The sequence below is a fragment of the Oryctolagus cuniculus genome, chromosome 5 (assembly GCF_964237555.1).
Source record: "Oryctolagus cuniculus chromosome 5, mOryCun1.1, whole genome shotgun sequence".
NCBI lineage: Eukaryota > Metazoa > Chordata > Mammalia > Lagomorpha > Leporidae > Oryctolagus > Oryctolagus cuniculus.
Window position 1 is genome coordinate 120,442,083 of NC_091436.1, and position 15,315 is coordinate 120,457,397.

Consider the following 15,315-nt stretch of genomic DNA (forward strand, 5'->3'; position numbering starts at 1 on the left):
GATTTCAAAGATTGCTCATCATCGCCTACAGTTACTATTCAGCAAATTGAACACCACCTGCTCATTCTCAAGGAGAAAGAAGATTGTCAGCAGGGGTACAATCAATTTTACCTCTTTTTGAAAGATTTGCCTAGCTAATCAGTGGAGACTTCATAAAATAAAAATAAGAAAAGTATCCTGGTGTAATAATTCCGATTTTTTTAAGAACATGACCCAGTCCTATTCCCTCCTTTCAGATACCTTTTGTGGAGAAAATATTCATCTGGCACCTTTTCCTTACTCATGGTCCAACGTAATTGAAATCTGGTACAATGAGTCTAAAAATTTCAAATATGGAGAATATATATCACAAGATGAAGTAGTAACTCGGCATTACACTCAGGTAACCTGTGAAGGCAACAATGCACATTGGTTAAGTAACTATAAGCATGTGGGGAAAAGGTTGGAAAGAAACAACTGAAAATCATCCTACCTCTTATTGCAATATTGACTCAACTTACCTAGTTCCTGATATAATTTTGAACAGAATGAGATAAGATGCTTAATCCCTTAGTTTCCTTGTTTAGTCATATGATATTTCAGAAAAATTGCAAAGTCATAAAATATCAAACTCATTTGTCAGCTAGAAATGAGAGTTCCTTGTAATACAGAGCATCTCCTCATTTTCAACTTTATTTTTATTGTGATGAAATGTATATAACAATGTTGTTATTGTAACCATTTTTAAACTATGAATGATTATTGGCCAGTATTGTTACATACTTCTAACAGTTGTGCAACCATTCCCAGAAGAACAATTTAATCTTCCCCAAATTGAATATCTCTCTGTATTCAGCAGTGTTGCTCCATTCTTCCCTCCCTCATGATTCTGGCAATGATCATTCTGTTTTCGGTCTCTAGAAATTTTGACAACTTGAAATAGCTCAGATACATGGAATCATATAATAGCTACCATTTTATGCCTGCCTTATTCCATTTAGCATATTTTAAATCTGTGTTCATCCATGTTCTATAATGTGTTAGGATTTCATTCTTTTTAAGGCAAAATAGCATCCAGGATCACTCCTAGAAATAAGGGCCATGGGACTCTGTCCATCACCAAGTATCCTGGTGGGCCTAATACTGGATGTTAAGTCTAAGGTCTGCATTTAGTATCCTCTCCATCCTCCAAGTGGGAGGTGTCTCTATTTTATACTCTTTGGAGTTGTAGCAACTATGGTTTTGGGTAACTCTTTCCTTGTGTCTTCTTTCATATGTCGTTTTCCTATTATTATATGAATACAAGGCACTGTGGTCTTCCACCTCCATTTTCTAGCTCTTGGGAAGGTATTTGGTATGCACAGCTTTTCAAATTGTTGCCTCTGTGGCAAGACAAACACTTGGAGCATCTTAGCTACCATCTTGCTCTGCTTCCTTCTTTGATTGCTGTCACACATATTTTCTAAATCTCAAGTGTACAGGTATTTTAGGTCTTTGGTTAAGTTTATCTCTATGTGTTTTATTCTTTTTAAGGTTTTTTTAAAAGAGAAATTCTGAATTTCACTTTAAGATTATCTATTATTGATATGAGAGAAAGCAAGAACATGGTTAATAGTAGAGTGGAAAGAGTTCAGAACAGAAAGAAAATCAGGCCTTAAAAGTAGACCCTGTGAGAAATCATGAAGGAGTGATTTAATGTAATCCCTGCTTCAAAAAATCCATTATTTTCTAATAGAATATGAATTAGCCAAATATTCTAAAGTATATTAAAGATTTAAACACTTAACCTGGATAAACTGGTGGGTAGTTTGTCAAAGTGATTAAAATGCCACTTGGAATAACTACATCACATGACAGTTTCTGGATTTCAGACCCAGCTTCATTCCTAACATCCTTCTGATATATACTCTGCTAGGCAGCAGGTAGTAGATTATGTAGTTGTACCTCTGCCACCCATGTAGAAGACCTTTAAAAATTTCTGAGCTGCTCGCATTAGCTTGGATTAGTCCCAGCTCTTGATGGAGAATGGAACAACTTATTTAAAAATAATTATAAAAATAAAATGGAAAGCAGCCATTTGGGGGCTTGTCCTGTGCGGCCCACAGTGTCGGCATGGTGGGGCAACAGCCTTCTTCGACAAGAAGCACAGGAGACAAGTTTCGGTGAACATGTCCATTTATTAACAATCAGGTGCAGACTTTTAAATGGCATGCAAAGAGGGAGTAGCTAGTTCAGGGCAATACTAATTCTATAGGATAAAGCTGATACTGATGCCTCTACACTTCTCCCATCAGCCTAAAGGTCAGGTAGCCTACGTAGCCTACCAGGTGGTCCTTATGGGTCTGGGCCACACCCAGGAGCTGTTTACTTGATTGACAATTACAAGGCCTTTTAACATGAAGCAGGGGTGGGGGAAATGCACCTGGGGCTCCTGCTGCCTGCCAGCAGTCAGGTCATAGGGTCCTTCCCTTCCCAGTAGGCATGGTGTGCCATGCCCTCTTAACCTTCTGCATGCGCTAGGCAGGCAGTCTCCCAGCCAGGCACAGGATCACCCACAGCCATTGTTTCCAAAGACATAAACTCAGATATGTCCACTGTTAAGTTTCACAAATTTTAAAATAAAATATGTTTGACATGAAACCTACTTAAAATTGATGGCAAAAGTTGACAAAGATAAAAAAACAGAATTATAGACTTAATCACTTGTGGATATCAATGTAGATATCCTAAATAAAACTTTAGCAAGTAGCTTTCTTCTTTATAATATTGATACTCTTTAACATAAAATGTATGAGCCAGGAACCCTGGAGATATTAATATTAATATTACATTATTTAATCATATAATTTATTCTTACAAATGATTAGAGGATACAAACAAAATGAACACATACAGAGGTAAAAATATGACACATTTATGATATCTATTGTTGTCTTCTATACATACAAAGGTTAACTAGATTTACTAAATATATCACGAAAATATTAACCCTGTCACCAGACATAGTAACAGAATTCTGCCATCTTCAAACAATGTTGATTTGCTTCCTTCAAACCCAATCAATGCTGCTTTAAAAATAAAGCATATTTTATAAAAATGATTTTTCCCATTGCCTGCTTCTAAGAAATTAAGAAAACAATCAAATAAACTCATCTTTATCTGGTTATAATCTAAGACTAGAAAATAGTAACATTTTTCAATTGTCTGTAGCTCTGTGTGAATACATTAATATGTCCATAGAAAAATTTCATACAATAAAAACCATTTTTCTGAAACTATTTGTGCTTCTAGACCTAATTCTAAAAGCTCTATCTTCAAGTTTTCTCTTGAATATGAATTGAAAGAATGAGTGAATAGGTTAATTTCAATCATTTTATTGCCAATTAATGTATAGGAAGGCCACGACAAAAAATGTTCTGTATTTCCATCATCAAAGTATCTTTCTAATTATGTGCTCCCTTAGTTTGTGTTTAACAGGGTTTCCTATGGGAAATATGTATTTATTAGAAGAATGAAGGAGGAAACTGCAAATATTGAGTCTACCCCATAAAATGTTTATAAGCAAAGACCTACTTTTACTAGCAGGCAATTAAAAGCCATATGGTAAGGAGAGAGACTGGCACCCATGAAAGCGTTTCTCTGTGTAGAAAAAAAAATTGTTAAAGAGAATCACACAGAACTACCCTTATTAAGAACAGGAAGAGAAAATGAGCAAAATCTCCAGGACTAACTGAGAGAAAGCCTATCCAGTATTATGCAGGGTCGAGGAGTGGGGAGAGGGAGTGACCACACTTACAACATTTCCTCTTCCAATCACTTGAGCACAGCCTAATTACATCCAATTTTGCCAATGAGAAAATGAAACTCCCAGGCACAAACTGCTAAGTACCATCCAGCAAGAAAAAGGCAGAGATGGAACTGAGCCTTAGTCACTTTGTCTTGAAAGCCAACTCATTCTACACTATGCATATTTTCTGATCAGTAAGAAAAGTCCCGCCATGGTTTGATTTCATGTAATGACCAAACAGCCTTCTTTATGTTAATTAATTTTCCACATACCATTGGCAAGGAGGAGAGAATGAGCTAGAGCTAATGTTAGCCATTCATGTTTCTTAGTGAGATCTAATAAATCAACTTTCTAAATCCAATAGCACATTGAGTTATGGATGGTTGACATAGACTTGTAATGATTTCAAAATAGACTTGATAATGTGATCCAAAAAATGAGTAGAATGTGTATATACATTTCATGTATAGAATAGCAAATTTTTTATTCATTTTGTACATCACCCTGTTCTTTAATTTTTATTTTAATTTTTTTATAAAAAGGAAACAAATTTCATTCATTTCATATATACAGTTTTAAGGACATAATGATACTTACAACCCCCCCTCCCTCCTTCTATCTCTCCCACCCTTCTTCCTTCTTTCCTTGTTTTTCTTATAATCTTCACAATGACATGCTTCAAATTTTCTTTACAGTCCCAAGCTTAACTCTCCAATAAATAGGGAATTCAACAAGTAGTAAGTAGAAAGATCACTGTTCCTCAAGAGTACAGGTAATGGCTATAAATAATAATCAAACTTCAAAATGTCAATTTTGTTCATATACATTACACTTTTTGTACTCTGTATATTAGTTACCACAGATCAGGGATAATATATATTTGTCTTTTGGGGACTGGCTTATTTCATGAAGCACAATGATCTCCAGTTGCATTCATTTTGTTGAGAAATACAGGATTTCATTATTTTATATGGCTGAGTAGCGTTCCATCATGTATACAGTACCATATTTTTTTACCCAGTCATCAATTAATGGACATCTCGGTTGATGCCATAACCCAGCTATTGTGAGTTAAGCTGCTATAAACATGGAGGTACAGATAACCCTCATATTCTGATTTCATTTCCTTTGGGCAAATTCCCAGGAGTGGGAATTTACTGGGTCATAGGGTAGGTCTAAACTCAGATTTCTGAAATATTTCCATACTGTTTTCCACAGTGGTTGCACTGGTTTACATTCCTGCCAACAGTGGATTAGAGTACCCTTTTCCCCACATCCTTATCAGCATTTGTTGTTTGTTGACTTCTGTGTGAAAACCATTCTAACAGGGGTCAAGTGAAACCTCATTGTGATTTTTATTTGCATTTCCCTGATAGTGCTCCTGAGAATTATTTCATATGTCTATTGACCATTTGTATTTCATCATTGAAAAATGCCTGTTTATATCCTTAGCCCATTTCTTAACTGGATTATTTGTTTTGTTATTGGGTTTCTTGAGCTCCTTAAATATTCTGAATAGTAATCCTTTATCAGATATGTAGTTTGCAAATATTTTCTCCCATTCTGTTGGTTGTCTCTTCACATTGCTGTGTTTCCTTTGCAGTGCAGAATCTTCTTTGATGTAATCCTGCTTTTTTATTTCTACCTTTATTATCAGTGTCGTTGGAGTCTTATCCAAGAAGTCCTTGCCACTAGCTTGCTATGTTTCCTCAACGTTTTCTTCAAGTAATTTTATGGTTTCAGGTCTTAGATTTAGATCCCAGATAAATTTTGAGTTGTTTGTTGTATAGGGTGTGTGGTAGATATACCCTATAAAAAAGGGATATGGAGTGTTTTAAATTAGAAATATCCAATGTATTTCCAAAGACAAATAAACTGTTAATAAATAGAGAAAACACCTATTTTCAACCCACCCTATTCTGTCCACATGGTTTGGTTTATTCTACATGGTTTCTGTCATTGGTATCCATGTACATGTATGTGTTTGTGTATTTTCTAGATACATGGGACTGTTGCTGATTCTAGGACCTCTTAAGGAGCAAGCTCAAAGCAAACCTAAAAGCAAACGTGCTCACTTTTAATTAGGGTGAAATTGATATTGTAAGCATTTTATATCAAATAAGTAATACATATAGAATGAGTAATAAAATAATCCCTTTGTCTTTACAGCTTGTTTGGGCCACTTCTTACCTCATTGGCTGTGGTGTTGCAGTGTGCCGACAACAAAGGATATTTCACTATCTCTACATCTGTCACTATTGTCATGAGTATGTGTTACTGGATTCACACATCTTTTGAAAATGTATTCCCCTAAAGAAACCTAATATAAGGCCGGCGCCGCAGCTCACTAGGCTAATCCTCCGCCTTACGGCGCTGGTACACCGGCTTCTAGTCCCAGTCGGGGCACCGGATTCTGTCCCGGTTGCCCCTCTTCCCCTCTTCCAGGCCAGCTCTCTGCTGTGGCCTGGGAGTGCAGTGGAGGATGGCCCAAGTGCTTGGGCCCTGCACCCCATGGGAGACCAGGATAAGTACCTGACTCCTGCCATCGGATCAGCGCAGTGCGCCGGCCACAGCGCGCCAGCTGCAGCGCGCCAGCCGCGGCAGCCATTGGAGGGTGAACCAACGGCAAAGGAAGACCTTTCTCTCTGTCTTCTCTCTGTCTCTGTCTCTCACTGTTCACTTTGCCTGTCCAAAAAAAAAAAAAAAAAAAGAAAAAGAAAAGAAAAGAAAGAAAGAAAGAAAGAAAGAAACCTAATCTAGTTAATCAAAAGTTATAAAGGAAAACAAAAATTTTCTCAGGTAAATCTTAAGAATAAATGGCATTTAGCAATACACATAAACATACATACATGTCTTGATATTTTTATAGCATATTTTTACTAAATAAAATAATATCACATTAGTATAATATAAGCATTCAAACTGAATTACCAGTAGTTTTGCTGTTGTCATGGATTCTTCAGGGAGTTATTACATAAGGAAAGCCAATAAGATGTAATGCATACAAAGAAGCAAGGTGATTTTGAGCAAATTTAAGCAAAGAAACAATGACATTTACTTCAACAAAATAGGAATATTTTTAGAATTCAAGGGCAGAAATGTTGGGGCTGACATTGTGGTACAGCAGGTTAAACTGCTCTTTTTTAAAAGAAATATTTATTTATTTGAAAGGCAGAGTTACAGAGAAAGAGAGAGGGGTGGGTGGGTCGGTGGGAAAGGTCTTCCATCTACTGGTTCACTGCCCGAATGACCACAACAGCCATATCAGGGCCAAGTTCAAGCCAGAAGCTTCTCTCAGGTCTCCTATGTGAGTAGGTACAGGGTCCCAAGTATTTGGGCCATACTCCACTGCTTTCCCAGGCATATAGGCGGAGATCTGGATTAGAGGTGGAACAGCTGGGACTTAAACTGGTGCCCACATGGGATGCTGGTGCTGCAGACAGTGGCTTAACCTGCTACATCACAATTCCAGCTGAGTTGCTCTGCTTCTGATCCAGCTTCCTGGTAACGTGCCTGAAAAAGCAGAGCCCCTGCAACCCACAAGGGAGACTATGAAGGACCAAAGCACAGTATAACTTTAAAAGGAAACAAATAGAAAACTACCAAGTATTCTTCCCTACCCTTAGCTTTCCAGTTACAAAATTAGTATATGAGGTATCTTTTAAAAGTTCCTGGGAAAGGCCGGCACCGTGGCTCAATATGCTAATCCTCCACCTGTGGTGCTGGCACACTGGGTTCTAGTCCCAGTCGGGGCGATGGATTCTGTCGCAGTTGCTCCTCTTCCAGTCTAGCTCTCTGCTGTGGCCCGGGAGTGCAGTGGAGGATGGCCCTGCACCCGCATGAGAGACCAGGAGAAGCACCTGGCTCTTGGCTTGGGATCAGCGCAGCGCACCGGCTGCCGCGGCCATTGTGGGGTGAACCAATGGAAAAGGAAGACCTTTTTCTCTGTCTCTCTCTCTCTCTCTCTCACTGTCCACTCTGCCTGTCAAAAAAAAAAAAGTTCCTGAGAAATACATATTATGAAAAAACTTTACATGAACTTCAAACTTCTTTTTCACTAAAATAAACATCTTAATCTCATTTCCATGAGCTTTTTGGAGCACTCTCATGTGCCTTCTAATTAGAAATTAAATTTGCATGTTGTATATTCTCTCACAGATGTCGATTACAAATCCTAGAGAGGGATTCTGATTACTTCAGTGACTAGAATAAGTGCTTCCCTGTCCCTTTTCCTTGGTTATGAAACACAATAAAGACTAGGATAACTGCAGGGCCTTACCTGATGACCCCAGTGATAGTTACCAAAAAAGCAAGGTTATTCAGAGCTGTATATATTTGACTAAAAATTCCAATTTGATGTCACTTCTGATGACCCTTGATGACAGATCTGCATGTCTTGTTTGGATATATGTATTTTCTAGGTAAACGTATGAGACTTTCCTCCATACTGTGGTATCACAAGCCTGGTGTGATATGACTGACTCTTGTGTGTGTAACACAATCAAGGAAAAAGTTGTTCAGCATGAATCATGATCATGATTTATCTGATGACAAAATATTTAAATTTCAAATGGGGTCTCCAATATTACTATCAGATTCACTAGACTACTTGAATAATAACTGCATGTGTCTATATGAGATATTGTCTGGACTTGTTATATCCAATTTTGGTAGATAAAAATTTGGTATTGTAAAAAAAATAATTTGGTATTGTTTTGTCTATGTAATTTATCCTTAAAAAAGTAGCATCTCTGAACCTACAACATATCACTTGCACATTTTATAGGTGTTTGTGGTTTGTTGTGAACCTCAGTCAATACCGAAAAAAGAAAAATAAAACACAGAGATTGCTGTGCGTGTAGAATTTTCTCAGCCAAACCTTAATCCAAGCCTCTGATTAAGTCTCTTACTGAAATTAGAGATTATCTTGTAAAGTGAAATTTTAACAGCTGAGATGTCAAAAGTACAAATATCAGATTAAAATTTTTTAACTAGAACATGTATTTTTTGATTTAAGTAATATCAAGAGCCAAAAATTATCTACATTTTGTTTTTAGACAGCTGCAAGCAAGAATTGTCTTTTCTCAAATGTCAAGTAGCTCAGAATAGGAAATTTTTCATCTACTATTTTTTGCCTATACCCCTGTATTTTATTTCATTTTATACATGCTGATATACTTTTCTCTTTTATGCATACCATGTATGTTTCTACACAAATCACTAACCTGTATCAAGTTTCTCATGAAATTAGAACATCTTCAATTCAACTCATTTAAGATAGTTTCTTAACCGTGTCCTATGTAGAATTTTTTTAAGTCACTCTAAACTAACAATAGTGTTTACTAGAGGCTGGGAAGGATCAGGATCATGGGGATAAAGTTAAGTAAGAAAACAAGTATCCAAACGCAGATAGAAAATCTGCTGGAGCCAGTGCTATGAAGTAATGGGTTAAGCTATGGCCTGCAGCACCTGCATTCCACATGAGTGCCAGTTGAGTCCCAGCTGCGGGCTGTTCCACTTCCATTTCCGCTCCCTGCTAATGCACCTGGGAAGGCATTACCAGGTCCTTGGTCCTTTGTACCCCTATGGGAGACCCAGAAGAAGCTCCTGGCTCCAGGCCTAACCCAGCGCAAGCCATTGTGGCCATTTAGGGAGTGAACCAGCTCATGGAAGATCTCTCTCTGTCTCTATTTCTCCCCCTGCCTGCACTCTGTAACTATGCCTTTCAAATAAATAAATCTTTAAGAAGAAAAAAATACTCTAGTGTTTCACAGTATAGAGGGGTGGCTATAGTTGGCAAAAAATATATTATATACTCTATAAAAAACTAGAAGACAGGAGTTGGAAGGCTCCAAATATAAAGAAAATATAAGGGACTGGAAAAAAATACCAAATAATTTGATAGTTTCCACTGTATACATGTATTGAAAATGTTTTATTATCCATAAAATGTACAAGTGTTACATGTTAACAACATTTTTTAAAATTAAAAAGTAAAAGAGCCATGTCCTTTTTTTCATAATGGCCTGCCAAACACTTACATTGTTAATGAAAAACAGCATCCTACTGTGGTTGGTTCTAAAGCTCTCCTGTTGTTAGAACTTGACAGTCCAAAATTACTCAGTACAAGAAGAATGTGACTGTACAAAGAGAGGTGCACATTGCCTGAAAAATATTTTATTGACACCAAAGTTGCTGGTTGTATGTACTTAAAAAATCATGTGTGTTTGTGTTTGTGTTTAGATATACTGCACTCATCTTAAAAAATGTCACTAGTTATTTACAAGTATGTTTGCACAATTAGATTTTGAAAGCAGTTTTTGGCAGTGAGAAAATGTTTAATTATATTTTATGGTGATAAATTAGAAAACTTTTTACTTTTTTCTGCTTTAAGGGGAAACAATCCTGAGACAATTTATTTGCCTTATAAGGAGGGCCCCCCTTGTGGAGACTGTCCAAATCACTGTGATGATAAACTTTGTAGTAAGTATTATAAATTTAATTTGCTTAAATTTGATCCATTAATCTGGGAAACATGTTTATATTAATCATTGGCAATATTGCACTTTTATTTTTACAACTTTTATCTCAAACCTACTGCAGGAAATATCAACGTTATTTCTCCTGACCTTTCCCCCATCCCCATAGTAACCACAGACCATTGATTTAATCCATTGCAATGGTATGTGCAGGTGTGAGAACTTGAGTTTCTATTCAAAGGATTAGTTAAGGTTAACCTGGATAAAATGCTGTAAGTGCAGTTTTTCTCTGCTTTTAACACATTTGTGAGCTCTACTTATTGCAGTCTATAAACAAGGTGCATGGCTTTGCTTATCTCAGATTGCTTTAGGACCCCCTAAACGCCTAACCACTTATTGTGCCTTGATTTTTTTTTAATGGAGGGATCCTTATTCTTCTGTTTCCTTTGAAACACCTGTGAAGTGAGAACTTATCTGATGCTCATGGTTCCTTTACAGGACTGCCTTTTATTTCATAAGTATAGCTCATTTCATGTGAAGTATTAACTAAATGGGTATCTATTTACATGTTAATTCCAATAGATTGCAAAAGTTCCTTTTTAAAAGAGCCTCCCTGAAAATATAAAACCTTAATCCCTAGGATAAAGTTGATTTAGAAGAATTTCATAAGTCTGTAGCAAAATAAAATCCCAGGAATTTCAGTCGGAAGGCAAGAAAGCTTATTTTCCATAATCTTACTGAGTCTCTATGGCTTTTAAAGTACAGATAATAGATTATTATCTTCTTCTTTTTCTCTCATTCTTCCTCTTCCTCCCCCTCCTCCTCCTTCTTTCTCTCCCACTACCAATTCTCCCTGTCATTCTCTCTCATCCTCTCAATTTTAATTTTTATACTCCACTTATGAGAAGTGTACTTGGAGAAAGACATCTCTCTTTTTAAAAAGTGAAATAATCATCTGTGCTTTGGGAAAGAAGGATGAGGAGTGAGTAGATTTTTGCTTTGTTTTCTGTTTTGTTTCTGTATTCAGAAGAAAAAAATCAATGTCTGCTGTGTCATGTAATAGAAGTAAAGGAAAGTAAGAAAGAACTATTACTCAGGAAGATCCTATCTATGACATAGAAGATATATGATGGGCACCCTAGTGGAGTACCTTTTATCATCGCTAAGTAAATGAGAGATTAAGGAAATATATGACTCTAAGTGTGGGATATATTGAGCAAAAATTATAATAGGAATTTAAGACTTGGCTATGTAAATACAATCCATTTAATACAAATATAATACATGAAACAATTCTAGTCATAAAATTGAGACAATTGTAAAAATAAAATATAAAGGAAAAGATGGTGTAAAACATCTTATATTCTCAAGAAAAATATTTTACCTCTAAATAAAAAAAATCATTTTGCCCAGAATACTGTATAACAGAATAAAGTAGGGATAGCAACAAGCTAACTGATTAAAGAAAATGAGTTGTAATAACCTTGACAGTTATTGATCATAAGGAAAAAAGCAGGTGTAAGTTATCAGCTACACAGTGGCTCAGGTAGTAATACGACACTCACCCCTCATCTGTCCTACCTTAATAAAATACTATAATCATCCGGGTAACTGCAAGATAAGTCAGTTTAATATTTTGGAAAGGGAAAGCATATGTCACAGAAGGATATGTGTAAAATATTTATTTATTTAATTTATTTATTTATTTTTGACAGGCAGAGTTGACAGTGAGAGAGAGAGACAGAGAGAAAGGTCTTCCTTTTGCCGTTGGTTCACCCTCCAATGGCCGCCGTGGCCGTCGCACCGCACTGATCCGATGGCAGGAGCCAGGTACTTCTCCTGGTCTCCCATGGGGTGCAGGGCCCAAGTACTTGGGCCATCCTCCACTGCACTCCCGGGCCACAGCAGAGAGCTGGCCTGGAAGAGGCGCAACCGGGACAGAATCCGGTGCCCCAACTGGGACTAGAACCCGGTGTGCCAGCACCGCAAGGTGGAGGATTAGCCTAGTGAGCCGCGGCGCCGGCCGGATATGGGTAAAATAATAGAGAAAAACACACCAATGTAAGTGTAAAACTTATAAAAGTGCTGTGAGATCAACCTTTATAAGTGAAAAAGAAAGGAAATAGAGGAAAATTTTTAATTGACACATTATCAGGATTCAAGAGTTTATATAAAATTTTTAAAATATCCTAAAAGAGGAAGAAAAATTACAGTTAACTTTGCTTTCAAATATAAAAATCTATTTATTAGTATTGAAAGTGAAACTTGGATTAAAGGATGCTTTAGTGAATTTTTCGTAGCCATTACCACAATTCTAAAATGTTGAATATCTTGGAGCTGACATTTACTGCAACAGCCCGTATCAGAGTACCTTGGTTTAGCAGGTTTGAGTGTCTGCTAAACGATCCATCCAAACTTCTTGCTAATGTGCACCTTAAGGGGAAGTTCAAGTAGATAGGCACTTATCTCACACAGGGAGACCCCAGCTGAGTTCCAAACTTCTGGCTTCAGCCTGGCCCAGCCTTGCTGTTAAAGCCATTTGGGGTGTGAAGCAGCAGCTGGGATATCTCTCTCTACTTCTGTCTCTGTCTCTCTGCCTTTAATATGAAATACATAAATAAATAAATAAATAAATGTTTGATATATTGGGACTCTTCATAGTGATTGGAAAATTTGGTGTATAATTTCTGCTTTGGAATATACTTGATATGTACATAGGCATGTATTTATGGAATAGAAGAAGCTGGAAAATCATTTTAGGGTTAATTAACATGAACTGTAATATGTGCTTTTCATTCAATTTTTTTTTTGACAGGCAGAGTGGACAGTGAGAGAGAGAGAGACAGAGAGAAAGGTCTTCCTTTGCCGTTGGTTCACCCTCCAATGGCCGCCACGGCCAGCGCGCTGCGGCCGGCGTACCGCACTGATCCGATGGCAGGAGCCAGGTACTTCTCCTGGTCTCCCATGGGGTGCAGGGCCCAAGCACTTGGGCCATCCTCTACTGCACTCCCTGGCCACAGCAGAGAGCTGGCCTGGAAGAGGGGCAACCGGGACAGAATCCGGTGCCCCGACCGGGACTAGAACCCTGTGTGCCGGCGCCACAAGGCGGAGGATTAGCCTAGTGAGCCGCGGCGCCGGCCTTTTCATTCAATTTTTACATCAAGTATATATTACTTCTAATAATCCAAAGCAAAATTTTTAATATTAAATTATACAGTATTATATAAAGTAAAAACTAATGAATGAAACTTATTGCTTTATTTTATATTGCTAATAACATTGATGTTTTCAAAATGACAATATATTGAAAAGATGATCCATTGCTAATGTGCTAAGTTGTATACCTAAAAATTTTGTGATGAAAATACCTGTTAACTACCAAGATAAGAATATTATCTTTTCTCTCATAGATGATGTCATTTAATTTATCATCTTTTTACATTCATATTTAATTTCCTCATACTGATAAAATTTAATTGCTTATTTTTATTTTATTTTTTGAATTTATTCATATGTTTTATTTATTTATTTACACAGAGAAAGAGAGAGAGAGAGAGAAAGAGAGGATTTTCCCTCCCCTGGTTCATGCCGCAAATGGCCACAACAGCCAGCACCTTGCCAGGCCAAAGGAAGAAGTAGGGAGCACTATCCTGGTATCTCCTATAGGTGGCTAGGGCCTAAACGCTTGAGCCATCTTCTGTTGCTTTTCCCAGGCCATTAGCAGGGAACTGGATAGCAAGTGGAGTAGCTGGGACATAAATTGACACCCATATGGGATCCTGGCATTGCAGGCAGGGGCCTTAACTGCTATACCACAACACTAGCCTCTAACTATTCTTGATAAAATTGCTCTTTACGAGGGAAGGCATTCAACACAGTGGTTAACATGCTATTAGGGACGCCTGCATCCTACCTTGGTAGCACCGCTGTCCAATGCAGCTTTCTGCTAATTGCATCCTGGGAAGCAGGAGATGATTGCTAAAATATTAGGTTCTTGCCACCCATGTGGGAGAATCATATTGAGTTCCAGGCCCCTGGGTTCAGTGTAATCCAGTCTTGGTTGTTGCAGGCATTTGAGTAGTGAACCAGTCGATAAGTGATCTTTCTGTGTGTGTGTGTGTGTGTGTGTGTTGTAGGGGGAGGAGGATGTGTCACACCACCTTTTAAATAAATAAATAATAGATGATTTAAAAAGACAATATTTATAAATGTACAATTCTCTTGCAGCTAACCCATGCCTCTTCTTTGATGAACGCACCAACTGTGAGATACAAGTAAAGCATCTTGGATGCAGCCACCCATCAGTTCAATTATTCTGCAAAGCTTCTTGTAACTGTGACACTGAGATAAAATAGCTTTTTGTTTTTTGCAATGATACTGTGCCATGGAGATGAGGAGATGTCTGTTGGATCATCTTTTCCTTATTTTACCTCAATAGCTTCAGATGAATTTCACTCCCTCTTATTTATGCTGAAGATCCCAATTTTTAATAATCATTTATGGACTTTAGTATATTTTCATCAGTGCCACCCACTCCTGTCCTGATACATATGAAGTAGCATTGTTTTAAAGTTTCTTTAAGGCTGGAATAAAGGGTTGAGTTTTCCACCTAATTGAAATTTAAATCACATAATTTAAAATTCCTAGGTTGACATAATCCAACTGATTGGTGGTGTGATTGCATCATCAGAAACCTATGCTTAAGCAGCATCTTACCGATTTTAACTCTCTTTTCTGCTTTTACCATTGTCTCCATCCTGATGTTTCTCTGAATAGCTAAATTCTTTACTTTTTGATTTTGTTTTTATTGTAAATTAATCATTAAAATCCACAAAGCAAACAAGGGTCCAGTCTCAATTTCCAGAATGAATATTACCTAATTGGAAGTTTAAATTTATCATGTTTCATTGTCTTGTCCATAGACATATTTGTATGGCAGGAAAGAATACTTTCTGACATTAATTTAGCCACATGCATAATTGGCATTGATTGCATTCAACATATAATGCTTCCACATAGCAAATATTGTCTCCCTCATTTTAAAAGAAATTATACATAGCTTAATATGAG

At 37.2% G+C, this 15,315-nt stretch overlaps 1 protein-coding gene across 1 annotated transcript in view; it reads left to right on the plus strand.

Moving 5' to 3' along the window:
* Positions 1–15,090, plus strand: part of CRISP1 (cysteine rich secretory protein 1) — a 38,699-nt gene extending 23,609 nt beyond the window's left edge. Inside the window, exons 6-9 of the mRNA XM_008263035.3 lie at positions 237–382; positions 5,936–6,033; positions 10,161–10,249; positions 14,473–15,090. Of these exons, the coding sequence (XP_008261257.2) occupies positions 237–382; positions 5,936–6,033; positions 10,161–10,249; positions 14,473–14,600 (461 nt within the window). The 3' untranslated portion in view covers positions 14,601–15,090. The remainder of the gene's footprint in view (positions 1–236; positions 383–5,935; positions 6,034–10,160; positions 10,250–14,472) is intronic.
* Positions 15,091–15,315: the final 225 nt, after the last annotated feature.